Raw genomic sequence first — 13889 nt, 5'->3', positions numbered from 1 at the left:
AGAATCTAACCACAAATTCTGACAGTCAGGAAGCTGAATTGTGAACTTTGTCCAGTGACACTGCCAGACCTGCTGAGCATTTCCAGCATTTTCTGTTTTTGTTTCTGATTTCAAGTGTTTGCCGTATTTGGCACTTTTAAAATGAGGCAATTGAAGTTGATGTTACAAACTAACATTGCCAGTCTGTTGGGTTGGACAGTAACGTAGTGAAAGTGCAATGTTATGGGACAAACAAACCAAAAATGAGAGATTAAATGATAAGAAGTGACAAAATTTGGAAATGACATGTAATCAGTCTGTACTCATATAGTCATACAGCACAGAAACAGATCCTTCTGTCCAATTGGTCCGCAACAAACAGACATCCCAGTCTGACCTAGTCCCATTTGCTAGCACTTGGTCCATATCCCTCTAAACCCTTGCTATTCATGTACCCATCGTATTAAATGTTGCAAATGTACCCGTCTTCACCACTTCCTTTGGCAGTTCTGTATGAAAAAGTTACCCGTCAGGTTTTTTTTAATCTTTCCCCTCTCATCTTAAACCTATGCCTTTTAGTTTTGGACTCCCCAATTCTAGGAAAAACACCTCGTCTATTCACCCTATCCATGCCCTTTGTGACTTTATAAACCTCTATAAGGTCACCCCTCAACCTCTGATGCAGGAAAAAAAACCCAACCTGTTCAGCCTCTTCCTATTGCTCAAATCTTCCAGTCTAGTCAACATCCTTGTAAATCTTTTCTTCCCTCCCTCGAGTTTAACAACACCCCTCCTACAGCAGGGTGACCAGGATTGTACATGCTCCTTCCTTTGTTAGATGTTGATTGGATGTATTAGAACAGGAAGAAGACGCTGGCACTCAAATAATATTGCCAGTTAGTCTATTGGTCAAGAATATATTTTGTTATCATCTTTTAAATATTATTTTAGATATTAAAAATTCATTTTTAACATTTTTTTGGGAATAGAGAAGCAGCTGGATGCACCTGCGATCCAATAGTCAGAATATATCTTTTGTTAATCTGCTTCTGTCAGAACTGAATGAATGTTAGTGTCAGAATGATTAATTTGCAGATTAATAGATATTGGAATTGACATTGTTGTAGTTAAATCATCTACTGGAAAAGTAAGCACAGAAATAATTAACAATTGTTCAATGCTGATGCCAGACTTGCCAAATAGAATGTTCTAGAAGTCATCAATAGATTTGATAAGGTCTGTCAAAAGGGCAGAGTTAACATTACAAGTTGATGTAGATTTTTCTCTTACCATAAATAAAAATATGGAAATATATAAAATAAATGCAGGAGAAGGCTATTCAGCCATTTTAGCCTTCTGAACTTTCAATATGATCATGGCTGATCATTCAAGTTAATCCCCTGTTCCTGCTTTCTCCCCATACTTTTGATTTCTTCAGACCCAAGAGCTATATCTAACTTCTTTAAGGCAATCAATGTTTTCTGTGGCAGAAAATTCCACAGGCTCACCACTCTGAGTCAATCCTGCTATTCCATTAGTCTGGTAAACCTTTGCTGCACTCCCTCCAACACCAGAACATCCTTCCTCAGATAAGGAGATTCTAGCTGCACACTATACTCCAGATGTGGTCTCACGTGGCCCTGTATAACTGCAGCAAGACATCACTGCTCCTGGACTCAAATCCTCTCACTATGAAGACCAACAAATCACTTCCCTTCAATGATACCTGCAACACATGTGCACTTACTTTCCATGTAAGTAGGTTTCATTGCCCTACTCCCTTTCCCAATCTATTTCCATTTAGACAATAATCTTCCTTCCTGATTTTGCTACCAAATTGGATAACCACACATTTATACACATATTCCATGTGCCTTGCATTTTCCCATTCTCTCAATTTGTCTAAATCACACTGCAGCATCTCCACATCCTCCTCACAGTTTACCCCTCAACCAACTTTCTGTTGTCAGCAAACGTGGAAATACAAGTTCACTCATTTAAGCCATTAATAAATATCATTAATAGCTAGGGTCCGAGCACTCATTACTGCAGCCTCCCACTACTCACTGTCTGCCACTTGGAAAAAAACGTGTTTATTCCTTGTTTCCTGTCTGCTGATCATTTCTCTAATTATATCAGTACACTATCCCAACCCCCAATCCCATGTGCTTTAATTTTACATGCTAGTCTCATTTGTGGGTCTTCATCAAAAGCCTTCTGAAAGTCCAAGTAAACCATATCCACGGGCTCACCCTTATCAACCCTACCAGTTACATTAAAAAAAGTATATTTCACAATGGGCTTAAGGGCCTTTTTCATGCTGTAAAATCTCTATGCAAAATGCATTAGTGGTCCTAGGAGTTAACCAGCTTTCAAACTTGGGGATTTGAACATTCTCACTGAACCAAAAAAAACAGACTGAAATCTGTGTGACTTGCAATCATGCCTTATGAGGAATGCTTGAGGACTCTAGGACTATACTCGATGGAGTTTAGAAGGATGAGGGAGGACCTAATTGAAACTTACAGAATACTGAATGGCCTGGTCAGAGTGGACATTGGGAAGATGTTTCCATTGGTAGGAGAGACTAGGACCCAAGGGCACAGCCTTAGAGTAAAGGGAAGGCTTTTTAGAACGGAGATAAGGAGAAACTTCTTTAGCCAGAGTGTGGCGATTTTATAGAATTCATTGCCGTAGAAGGTTGTAGAGGCCAGGTCATTGAGTATATTTAAGACGGAGATAGATAAGTTCTTGATTGCAAAGGGGATCAAAGGTTATGGGGCAAAAGTGGGAAAATGGGATTGAAAAATCTATTAGCCATGATTGAATGGTGGAGCAGACGTAATGGGTCGAAAAGCCTAATTTCTGCTCCTGTGTCTTATGATCTTATTCTTTTCCCTGTTTTCCAGCCTTTTCTTGTGGATCTGGGGAGTTTCTGGAACTACAAAACCAGAGCTGCAGTAAATGTGCAGCAGGGAGTTACTCACTGGGGAGTGGCATTCGATTTGACGATTGGGATACGATGCCAGTTGGATTCTCAACTGCAGCAGCCTTTTTTGATGAGTTTGGAAAGAGTATTACCAGTAGTGACAATTGCAAATTGTAAGTAACCCAGCAACAGATTATTGTTCCATTCTGTCTATGCTGAGAGTTTATATAAGCTACTCACAAATAGAAGAATTGGGGTCAAAAGCAGAAATTGCTGGAAAATCTAAACAGGTCTGGCAGCATCTGTGGACAGAAATCAGAGTTAATGTTTCTGGACAAGAAATCATTCCTTAGAACTGGATCTTTCTTTTTTTTATAAGAATCAGAATCCTTAGATAGCACCTTCCAAACCCATGACCCATCTAGAAGGACAAGGACAGCAGGTACTTGGGAACACCACCACCTGCAAGTTCCCTCCAAGCCATCCTGACTTGGGAATATACCACCATACCTTCACAGTCGTTGGGTCAAAATCCTGGAATTCCCTCCCTACCGGCATTGTGGGTCAACCCACAGCAGGTGGACTGCAACGATTCAAGAAGGCAGCTCACCCCCACCTTCTCAAGAGGCAACTAGGGATGGGCTTTCAATGCTGGCCAGTCAGTGGCACCCAAATCCAAAAAATGATTAAAAATAAGTTTGAAGTAGGCCATTCAGCCCTTAGGCAAGCTGCGTCATTCTGTACGAGTGTGACTGATCTGATTACTCCATATTCCTGTCCACCCCGATGATGTTTCAACCCTAAGAATCTTTTCACCTCTGCCTTAAAATAATTAAAGACTTGCCTCCATTACCTTTACAGAAGAGAGTTCCAAAAACTCTCAACCTTCTATGAGGGAAAAAAAGTGTTCCCTGTCTCTGTCTAAAATGGGCAAACTCTCATTTTTAAACTGTGACCCTTACTTCCAGATTCTCACACAAATGGAAACATCATCTCCACATCCTCTGTGTCAAAACACCTTAGGATCTTATATTTCAATCAAATGGCCTCTTACTATTTGAAAGACCAGCAGATGCAAGCCCAGTCTGTCCAACATTTCCTCGTTAAACCATTTACCCACTCCCCAGGGCTTAGTCAAGTAAACCTTCACTGAGATTTGTTTTGCTTTGATAATCAGTTCTTCTGTATTGTCTGTTATTTCTTGATTAGAAACCAACATTTTTGCTGTAATTTGTGTAGAAACTAATGATTGTGCCTGCAGCCAATTTGCTCGTTATCAAAATGAATTTTTAAAGAAGCTTACTACCAAGTGTGTTTTCATGTGTAACTTTGGGAGCAGACAGGATTTGTTTCTATATGGTCTGAGTCAGCTACATTACTGTGGCTCTGGAGTCATGTACGGACAGTGCACTTTCTTCCATTCGCGAACTAGGTGAGTTTTTACCACAATTAGTACCTGTCACAGTCACCATCAGGACTGTCTGTTTGCATGTGTGTGTGTGTCACACATGCACCACGGTCTGTGTGTGTTTTGGGTTGTACATCAGGGTCCAGTGCTCCAGGAGGAAATTGCATTTGGATCAGGTATAAGGTCAGGAGAAGCATGTGAGTTCTGGATTAGCCCTACATTCCAACATTATTATGTGAATTTACATTCCAGCAGCTAATGTGGAGGAATTTGACATTACAGCTACACCACTACCTCCCTGCCTTCTTGCACAATCACTGTGTCATGAAATCCAGTTGATGGGTGTGGCCATATTACAATCAGATACAGAAAAGGAAATTCAAACTGAACACACACCATTTGAAAATGGTTAACGGGCAGCATTTAGAATATCTAGCACTTAAATCTGCAGAAAATATTCCAAAAACCATAGCTTCCAGTGTGCAAGCAAGGAACTAGAATATAATAAATTGTATTTTGAAATTGACATGCCTGAGGTTAGAATCCAGAACTTTGAATGATATTGCAACTTGCTCACCTAATAAGTGCATTTGCTGGTTTTATTGAATAATTGAAGTTTGCTATTACTGAGTTTGAGGAAACCAGCAGTCTGCTGGCAACTGTCCAGTATTTACAATTTGCCATTGGAAATAAGCTGAGGAGAAAGTACACAGCCCCTCCCTAAAGAAAATGCCTTTCATTAAAGAAAAATGCATACTCACCTTGTTATCATCTCAGTGAAACTTCTGAGAGAAAGCGAGACCTGACTTTTATATCTTGCATCATTTGGAGTAATTTTGCTTGCAATTAACTATTTCTTTTACAGATCCTCCTGGGTTCCCCGAGGACGTTATATTGCTTCAAACAGGGATGATTGCACAGTTTCCCTCATCTACTCCGTACACCTGAAGAAATCAGGAAGTGTTACATTTGATTATCAATATCTGGATAACTCTATCTTCTTTGAATTTTTTGTAAGTGCAGTTTAGTTAAATATTTCTCTTGAGTTAATAAAAGACATAAATTACCACAGGGCCAACATTCTGTGAGACAAAGAGAGAAGTTGAATTTAAGTAGTGCCATTGTTGTGCGCAGAATATTCCTACAGACATCACTACTAGTGGATTATTTTGAATTATAGTTTTCTGAAAAAAAAAACAAAAGCAGGTCATTCATCCATATCAAGATCACACAAATGGGAATGAGGTTGATGACAGTTGATCTGTTTTGTTAATAATAAATGATGGACCGGACAGGGAGAACTGCAACGTCATGGTTTATGCTAATCTGAATTGATTTAGTCATCACATTCTATGTCTCATCTGAAAGTTGGCACCTTTAACAATATACTGAAGTATCACAGTGGCTCAGTGGTTAGCACTGCTGCCTCACAGTGCCAGGGACCTGGGTTCCATTCCAGCCTCGGGTGACTGGCTATGTGGAGTTTGCATGTTTTCCCTGTGTCTGTGTGGGATTCCTCCACAGTCCAAAGGTATGTAGGTTCAATGGATTAGCCATGGGAAATGCAGGGATATGGTGGGATGCTGTTTGGAGGGTTGATGGGGATTTGATGGGCTGAATGGCCTGCTTCCACACTGTAGGGATTCTATGTTCTATTATCTGGAATAGGGCTTGAAACTGCTGTGTCTCTGAAGACTCTCACTGAGTTAAGCTGAATCTAGTACGATGTAATTGCCATAATTTCTATGTTCAGCTATTGTAAAGAGATGTTTTTTGTAGAATGACCATTTCAGTTTTTAAAAATTGTTTGTATTAAGTTGTTAACATTTCTATGTTAGGTTGCTATGCAATGAGGTGTCAAAAAGTGTGGCACAGGTCAGGCAGCATCCGAGAAGCAGGAGAGTCAACATTTTGAGCATAAGCTCTTCAGAAATTCCTGATGAGGAGCTTATGCCCAAAACGTTGACTGTCCTGCTCCTTGGATGCTGCCTGACCTGCTGTGCTTTTCCAGCGTCCCACTTTTTGACTCTGATCTCCAGCCATCTACAGTCCTCACTTTCTCCCTGCTATGCCATGAGGAGCCAAGTGATATCTTTATTGCTTTTGTGATGTAAGTAGAGAAGGAAGAGTAAAGGCAGTGGAGTAGCGATTTGTATTTTGTAGCTTCTTCAGGACCGTAACTTTCAAAAGTGGACAAGCTGACGTAGTTACACAGCACCTACACAGTAATGAGAAAAATGCACAGGAAGGTATCACTGGGAAAAGATTTGGCCAATCCGTGGTAATCCTGATCTTTCTAGAACTGGAGTTATTTTGTTGTGGGGAGGTGAGATTGGTGCTGGTGGGGAAGATGCTGGTTACTGTGGGGGGTAATGTCACCTTCAGTCAGAATGACTAGACTTTTAACATGACAGCAAGGTACCACCTGGTAGTATACTTCCACCTAGATTAAGACGTGCAGTAACTTGATCTGAATCCACTTGATGGATAAATGAAAGATTAGACCAGAAGTGTCATGTTAGAAAGAGAAGGTAGGTGTTTTAGAATGATATAAACTCATTATCCCCTCGTCGTTTTTGCCCAAAAATGGGTGAACACCTTCAGCATTCACTGAAGGTGTTGGCTTATTCTTTGGCACCTGTAACTGTGGCTTAGTCAAGTGATGGCTCTTGGTGTATGACTGTCCTTTACTAATGTTGGTGAATATGCACTTCTGGAGTGCAATATGAACAGGAAGTGTAGCTAAGTTCTTTAAATTGAAATACATCAGAAATGAAGGGAGGAATGAAATGAGCTGAACAGATTTACGGTTCATGGACCTCTCCTCAGACATACCTTGTGTGGTCATAACAAAACAAAACTCTATGTAAGCAATAATCAAATCATTGTGAGGACCCAAATGTTATTTTGTTTATAGGTTGATGAAGCTATCTTAATATTATCTGAAAATTTTTTTTTGCTTCAAGTAATGAAAAGAAATATGCAATTGTTTTTTCATGATTTTTTATTCCAAATCCGTTATTTCCAGGTACAAAATGATCGGTGTCAGGATACAGAAATGGCAGAACAAAAATGGATGCCCAAAACAGAAAGGGATGAATGGAAAAATTATTCAGTAAGTGGGATATAGCACCTGACTGTTCAAAATACATGACTGCAAGAGGAAAGCTTCGACAATGATCCGGAATGGCATGGTAAAAGAAAGGTTGCTGTGAATAGAGCTGAACTCCATTCTGTTTGGAATAGAAGATGCTACCTGATCCTTTTCAGAGCTTGGAAATTAAAACGCATTATTTAGTACAGAAAGTTCAGTGTAAAATGGGAATATATTTCAGTGAGTAGAAAAACAGTTGTGGAGTGAAAAACATTGAAATTACTTCTAAGCAAAGTAAAAACTCAAAATACTGAAATAGTTAAGAGACATACTTGGACTGATAAGTTTAAAGATATTTATAAAGCAATTGGAGGATTTGAGCTATAGGGAGAGGTTGAATAGGCTGGGGCTGTTTTCCCTGGAGCGTCGGAGGCTGAGGGGTGACCTTATAGAGGTTTATAAAATCATAAGGGGAATGGATAGGATAAATAGACAAAATATTTTCCTTGGAGTGGGAGAGTCCAGAACTAGAGGGCATAGGTTTAGGGTGAGAGGGGAAAGATATGAAAGAGACCTAAGGGGCAACTTTTTCACGCAGATGATGATGCGTGTATGGAATGAGCTGTCAGAGGAAGTGGTGGAGGCTGGTACAATTGCAACATTTAAAAGGCATCTGGATGGGTATATGAATAGGAAGAGTTTGGAGGGATAAGTGCTGGCAGGTGGGGCTAGATTGAGTTGGGATATCTGGTCAGTATTGACAAGTTGGACAGAACAGTCTACTTCTGTGCTGTACATTTCTATGAGATGAAGGGTCATTTTCTGTGTAATGTCTTCTCCTGCTATGTGCAGACTTGATCCCTCTAAATGTGAAATTATTTGTATCTACTCAGACAAATTAACCAACTTTATAGATCTTCAGGAAATGTTTCTAAATAAACAAGGATGAACTTCTTTGGGTTTCTCCCTGTTCTGAATTTACCTGGGATAGCAGATACCACTTCTCAATCATGATGGGTTCACTAACATTCAAAATGGCAGTTGATCATTTTGGAGATAATATGTGCATTCATATCATATCTTTAATCTAGAAACCAAACTCACAAAGCTGTAAGGATGAATGGCTAGTGACTGAAAAAGTAATCAAAAACTTCCTAAAAGAGGTGGAATTTAAGGAGATTGATGCAAGCGCAGAAAGAGAGAGGAGTTTACAGAGAACATGGGGCCAGGCGTATGGCAGAATGAAGGGAAACAGAGAGTTGATAGAAGAGGGAAGAACTACAATTGGAATAGTGAGTTTGTAGAGGTTAGGGATGAAGACAAGCAAGTCCATCAGTGACTGACTGGTTGATTTCAGATGGATTGGGAGCCAGTATAGTTAAAAACAATGACTGCAGATGCTGGAAACCAGATTCTGGATTAGTGGTGCTGGAAGAGCACAGCAGTTCAGGCAGCATCCAAGGAGCTTTGAAATCGACATTTCGGGCAAAAGCCCTTCTTTTGCCCGAAACGTCGATTTCGAAGCTCCTTGGATGCTGCCTGAGCTGCTGTGCTCTTCCAGCAGCACTAATCCAGAAGCCAGTATAGGTAAGTGACTTCAGGATTGATTAGTTTTAGTGATATTTGTCTCAGCTAAGTTTAGATAGTGCACATCATGATTATAAGCTGAGTTCTGATTGAAAGTCTTAAATTGTCATTGGAAGGTTAAGTGCCGTTATGCTACTGGAATTGGAAAAGTCATCCTGTCTTGTAACTGATGAACAGTTGGTCTCATTATTACCTATTTTACCTGCAACTTTCGAGTTAATCCTATTGATGTTTAAACTTAATTGGTACCTTTGCTAAAAGTAGAACTGGGTATTTAAAATCTTTTTGTTGTGCTTCAAACATTCTGCGGCTTAGAAACCTATCCTTGAAGAAAGTAAATTATGATAACGAAAAGGTACACTAATTCCTTGAATAATTGTTTGTATAGATGGATTTGAATACTGGGACAAATGTCCTATACTGGAGGACCACAGGAATTATGTTGGGTACGAAAATAACCAATCCAGTTCTCTTGAAAAACATCCATATTGAAGGTAAGTTTTGCGAGAATCCTTGACTGAAGGTTTTTTTGTATATAACAAGCTGAGTTATTCTATTTTTAAAGCATTGTTCAGATTAGTATTTTGTTCACCAATGTGTATTGGCAATCATTGCACAATTTTTGGATTTAAACAAACTGAATTTAGTGCAAGTTTTGTTCCATTTTTGGTTATTTTGAACTGTTTAACGTTATTTTTAAGCATTTTCTCAATTTCCATCCTTGTGTTTTGCCTTATGACAATCCCAGCTCAGGAAGCATTGGTAAGAAAATCTTTCTTATGGGTCTTAGTTTCAATTTGCCTGTAAGTAATAACTCCACATTCTTTCTCCTTTCATAATCAATAAAGCTTTTTCTTCCGTTTCTGGGTGTGGGAGCAAAGTGTTTAGGTTATGTAACAGGTAGTCCAGGGGCATGAGTTCAAATCCAAGCAAAGCAGCTGAGGAATGTAAATTGAATGAGTTTAATGTATCTAGAAGTAAATGCTAGTACTGAGAATGGTAACCAATCTATGGCCAGATTGTTATAAAAATCCATCTGATTTACTAACATCCTTTAGGGAAGGAAATCTATTATCCTCACCCAGTCTAGCAAGGTATGACTGACTTCAGACTCAGAGCAATGTGGTTAATTCTTAATTGCCCTCTTAATTGACCCCGCACACCACTTGTATTACTCAAGAAAGTGGCTTGTCACTCCCTGCTGATGGAAAATTAACGTTGGCCAATAATTGCGGGCCAGCCTGCATTGCTCATGTATAGAGTCACACAGCACGCAAACCGACCTTTCAGTCCAACTAGTCCATGCCAACTATAATCTGAAACTAAACTAGTCCCACTTGCTTGCTCCTGGTCCATATTCCTCCAAACCTTTCCTACTCATCTATCGATACAAATGCCTTTTTAAATGTTGTAATTGTACCCACATCCACCACTTGCTCTGGAAGTTCATTCCACCGATGAACCATTCACTGTGTTAAAAATAAGTTACCCCCAAGTCTTTTAAAAATCTTTCTCCTCTCACCTTAAACATACGTCCCCTAGTCTTGAAATCCCCCACCCTGGGGAAAAGACACCTGCCTGTCACCTTATCTATACTGCTTGTGATTTTATAAACCTCGATAAGGTCACTCCTCAACCTCCTACGCTCCAGTGAAAAACGTCCCAGTCTGATGTATAAATTTAAAAGAAATAAGATATGTTCCAAAATCCATCAATTAACCAATTAATTAGTTATTAATGTGAAGATTGTGTCATTCATATAGTGACAGTGACCAATCTGAAAATTGATTCAGCTCACGGTTTGACTGTTTATTGTTCTCAAATCCTCCGGTTTAGATTCAGAGCCTGCCTGAAACTTGCTCAGTGTTGTGGCTTAATGTTTATTTTAAGTACAGTTCAGAGGATTTATACTATGCAGCTTTGCTGACGAAGATTCTGTCGTGTTAGCTAGTGATTGACACACCATCCCCATTGATGAGAGAACTCAGCTGGTGCTCACCAACCGGATTATTAGGAGCTGGTTGATGAGTGAGAGTGAGCATCTCACCCTCTCATAGGCCTGGACACTCGTGACCTGCAGTGCCAGAAGCTGCAGGCCAATCAGAGGCCTTCAAATTCTGGATACTAAAGGCTGACTTAGTCCTTGTGGGGACCCAGTGATGAGGAAACAAGTTGTTTTCAATCTTATGGGGTGAGGAGAGGGGAATTGGAGGTATGGGGGAGGGATGGTTTTGGAGGCTACCCATTTGCTCCCTATCTGTACATAAAAATGCCCCTGTATTTGGACCATTGGAAGCTCCCCATTGAAACTGCTCAGGATTTCTCTGTTTCAATGAAGTCAGCTCTTCCTCTTTTACACACCAGTCCCAACCTGTCCACCCTTTCCTCCTGTCCATTCCAAGCATTACTTTAATAAGAGTTCTCTAAGCTGCATGCAACGTGTTTATATCTTTCCTTAAATAAAGTGACCAATATTGTTCACAGTTTTACAAAGGCAATTCAGCAAAACTTTGCTTAACTGGAGCATAGCCCCCTTCAGGGTGGCATGGTGGCTCACAGCGCCAGAGACCCCGGTTCAAATCCACCAGGTGACTGTCTGTGTGGAGTTTGCACATTCTCCCTGTGTCTGCGTGGGTTTCCTCCGGGTGCTCCAGTTTCCTCCACAGTCCAAAGATGTGCAGGTTAGGTCATGGGAGATACAGGGATAGGGTGGATCTGGATGGAATGCTGTGGATTTGGGTGGAATGGACTGCCTCTACACTGTAGGGATTCTCTGATTGTGCTAAATGATAAAATTCTTCTAGCTTTCTTACTTGTACCTGTATACTAACCTTTAGAGTTTCCTGCACATGGACACCCAGATCCCTCTGCATCATAGAGCTCTGTAATCTCTCGCCATTTCGATAACTTGTTTCTTTTAAATCCTTTCTTTCAAATGGAAAATTTCACATTTTCCCACATTATGCTTCTTTTGCAGTCTTTTTGCCAAATCATTTAACCAATAATATCTTTCTGTAAACACCTTGTGTCCTCTTCACAACTGCCTTCTCAACTCTGTCTCTGTATCGTTTTTCAAAATTTGTCCACTGTGCCTTCTGATCCTTCATGTAAAGTGAAAACAGTTGAGGTCTCAGCACAGATCCCTGTGGCAACCATTCGTTACAACTTGCGAAGCTAAAGAAGACCCATTCCCTGTTATATACACACAGACACGCACAGAGACTATACACACACACAGACACACACATACACATGCACACAGATTCTCTCTCTCTCTCTCTCTCTCTCTTCCATTAACCTGCTCTTAGTCCATAGCTTACTATGCTGTGCCAGTTTAACTGCTCATCCACAATATTCCATCCACAACCAATGTTTTATAAAGTTGTATCAAGGCTTCCTTGCTCCTGTATTCTATGCCCTGTTTAATGAAGGCAAGCATCCCATATGCCTCCTCCTTCACCCTGTCTCCCCGCCCCAACACTTTCAGGGATCTGTGGGCTTGTACGCCAAGGTCCCTTTGTTCCTCAGTTCTCCCTAGGATCTGCCATTCAATCTGCCATTCTTCCTTCCCTTATTAGACCTCTCAAGACCACGTTGGATCCTCGATAGAAATGTTTATTCAGGAATATTTCATTAATCCCTCCTGTTGCTGTGTATTCAGTGCAAGCTGTCATCATGAAATGTTAGAGTTGTTCTAACTGGTACCTAATGACAACTAGATCAGCGTCATTGAATCTCTGGAGTTCGTGTTGTTCTTTAACTTTCTTGATTCTAATAAGGTTGAGTTGCTCATTGATAAACCTGTTTTGCCGGTGGTCCAAAACATTAGCCTGAAATGTTCAGATTGGGGTGGGGGTTACAAAAGAGAGTGGCTTTTTCAACAATCTACAGTTCATTGTTTGACTTCCCTTAGAAACCCATGAGACATAAATACGCCTGAACGTCATTTTTTCCTTTACCTGGTGGAAGTCTTAACTGTTTACTTTGAGTTTAACCACAAAGTCTCATGTGAAGGTACATACATTGAATGTCTTATGTTATTTTGAACAGGTGTAGCCTATACTTCAGAATGTTTCCTGTGTAAACCGGGAACGTTTAGTGATACTGCTGGTTCCTCAGTCTGTAAGCCCTGTCCTCGAAATATGTTTTCTGGAAGAGGAGCCAGTTCCTGTCAGAAATGTGATGAAACCAAACAGTTTTCAGGTATAGCTGGTTTGTATTACGTTGTTTGAATGGGCGTAACTCAATTTATTTTTAACCAATTCCTCAATGCAAATTCCTGGGGTTTCCACGAATCTATGGATTGTGAAAGTATTCTGAGTTGTTTACTACGTGAAGAATTCTGAACGCTTTGTAGTTTCCACTGACTCTGAGATGCATCGTATTCACAACATGATTATATGGGAAAATACAAACTTACTCACTTTGGCAGAAAGGATAGAAAAGCAGCATTTTATTTAATTAGAGAGAGATTGCCGAATGCTGCAGTGCAGAGGGATCTGGGTGTCCTGGAACATAAATCATAAACAGCTAACACGCAGGTACAGATTTACTATGAATTCTTCTGTTCTTTATTGAAGTTCAGTTCAGACCTCTAGGTTTGTCTTGAGTGACATTTATTAAGAATCTGCACATGACGGCAAAGCTTCAGAGCTCCATGTTCAGAGCTGTACAAGCTCCAACCTTCTAGCAGAGTCTTACCGCATGACTACTGAGGTCACAGCAACATCACAGCATACTGCAGAAACTCAACTATCTATTTATCAAAGGCTGTTCCTACATGTATAGCATGGGATTAGAAAGGGAGAAGGAATGGTGTTTGTAGCAAGGAAGGTAAAGGTAGAGAAGGCTTGCCATAGTTACTCATAGCATTGATGAGGCCACATCTGGAG

General features: G+C 40.2%; 1 protein-coding gene across 1 annotated transcript in view; it reads left to right on the top strand.

Annotated features, from left to right (window-relative positions):
• Window positions 1-13889, top strand: part of LOC122561882 (endosome/lysosome-associated apoptosis and autophagy regulator family member 2) — a 117901-nt gene that overhangs the window by 59445 nt on the left and 44567 nt on the right. Inside the window, exons 3-7 of the mRNA XM_043714206.2 lie at window positions 2889-3081; window positions 5182-5329; window positions 7345-7431; window positions 9386-9491; window positions 13048-13200. Coding sequence (XP_043570141.1) covers window positions 2889-3081; window positions 5182-5329; window positions 7345-7431; window positions 9386-9491; window positions 13048-13200 — 687 coding nt within the window. The remainder of the gene's footprint in view (window positions 1-2888; window positions 3082-5181; window positions 5330-7344; window positions 7432-9385; window positions 9492-13047; window positions 13201-13889) is intronic.

This window comes from Chiloscyllium plagiosum, unplaced genomic scaffold (assembly GCF_037043375.1).
Source record: "Chiloscyllium plagiosum isolate Xiang-an unplaced genomic scaffold, Cpla_swu_hap1 HiC_scaffold_23, whole genome shotgun sequence".
NCBI lineage: Eukaryota > Metazoa > Chordata > Chondrichthyes > Orectolobiformes > Hemiscylliidae > Chiloscyllium > Chiloscyllium plagiosum.
Note: the sequence above shows the minus strand (reverse complement) of the source record. Positions and strands in the feature narration are given on the sequence as shown.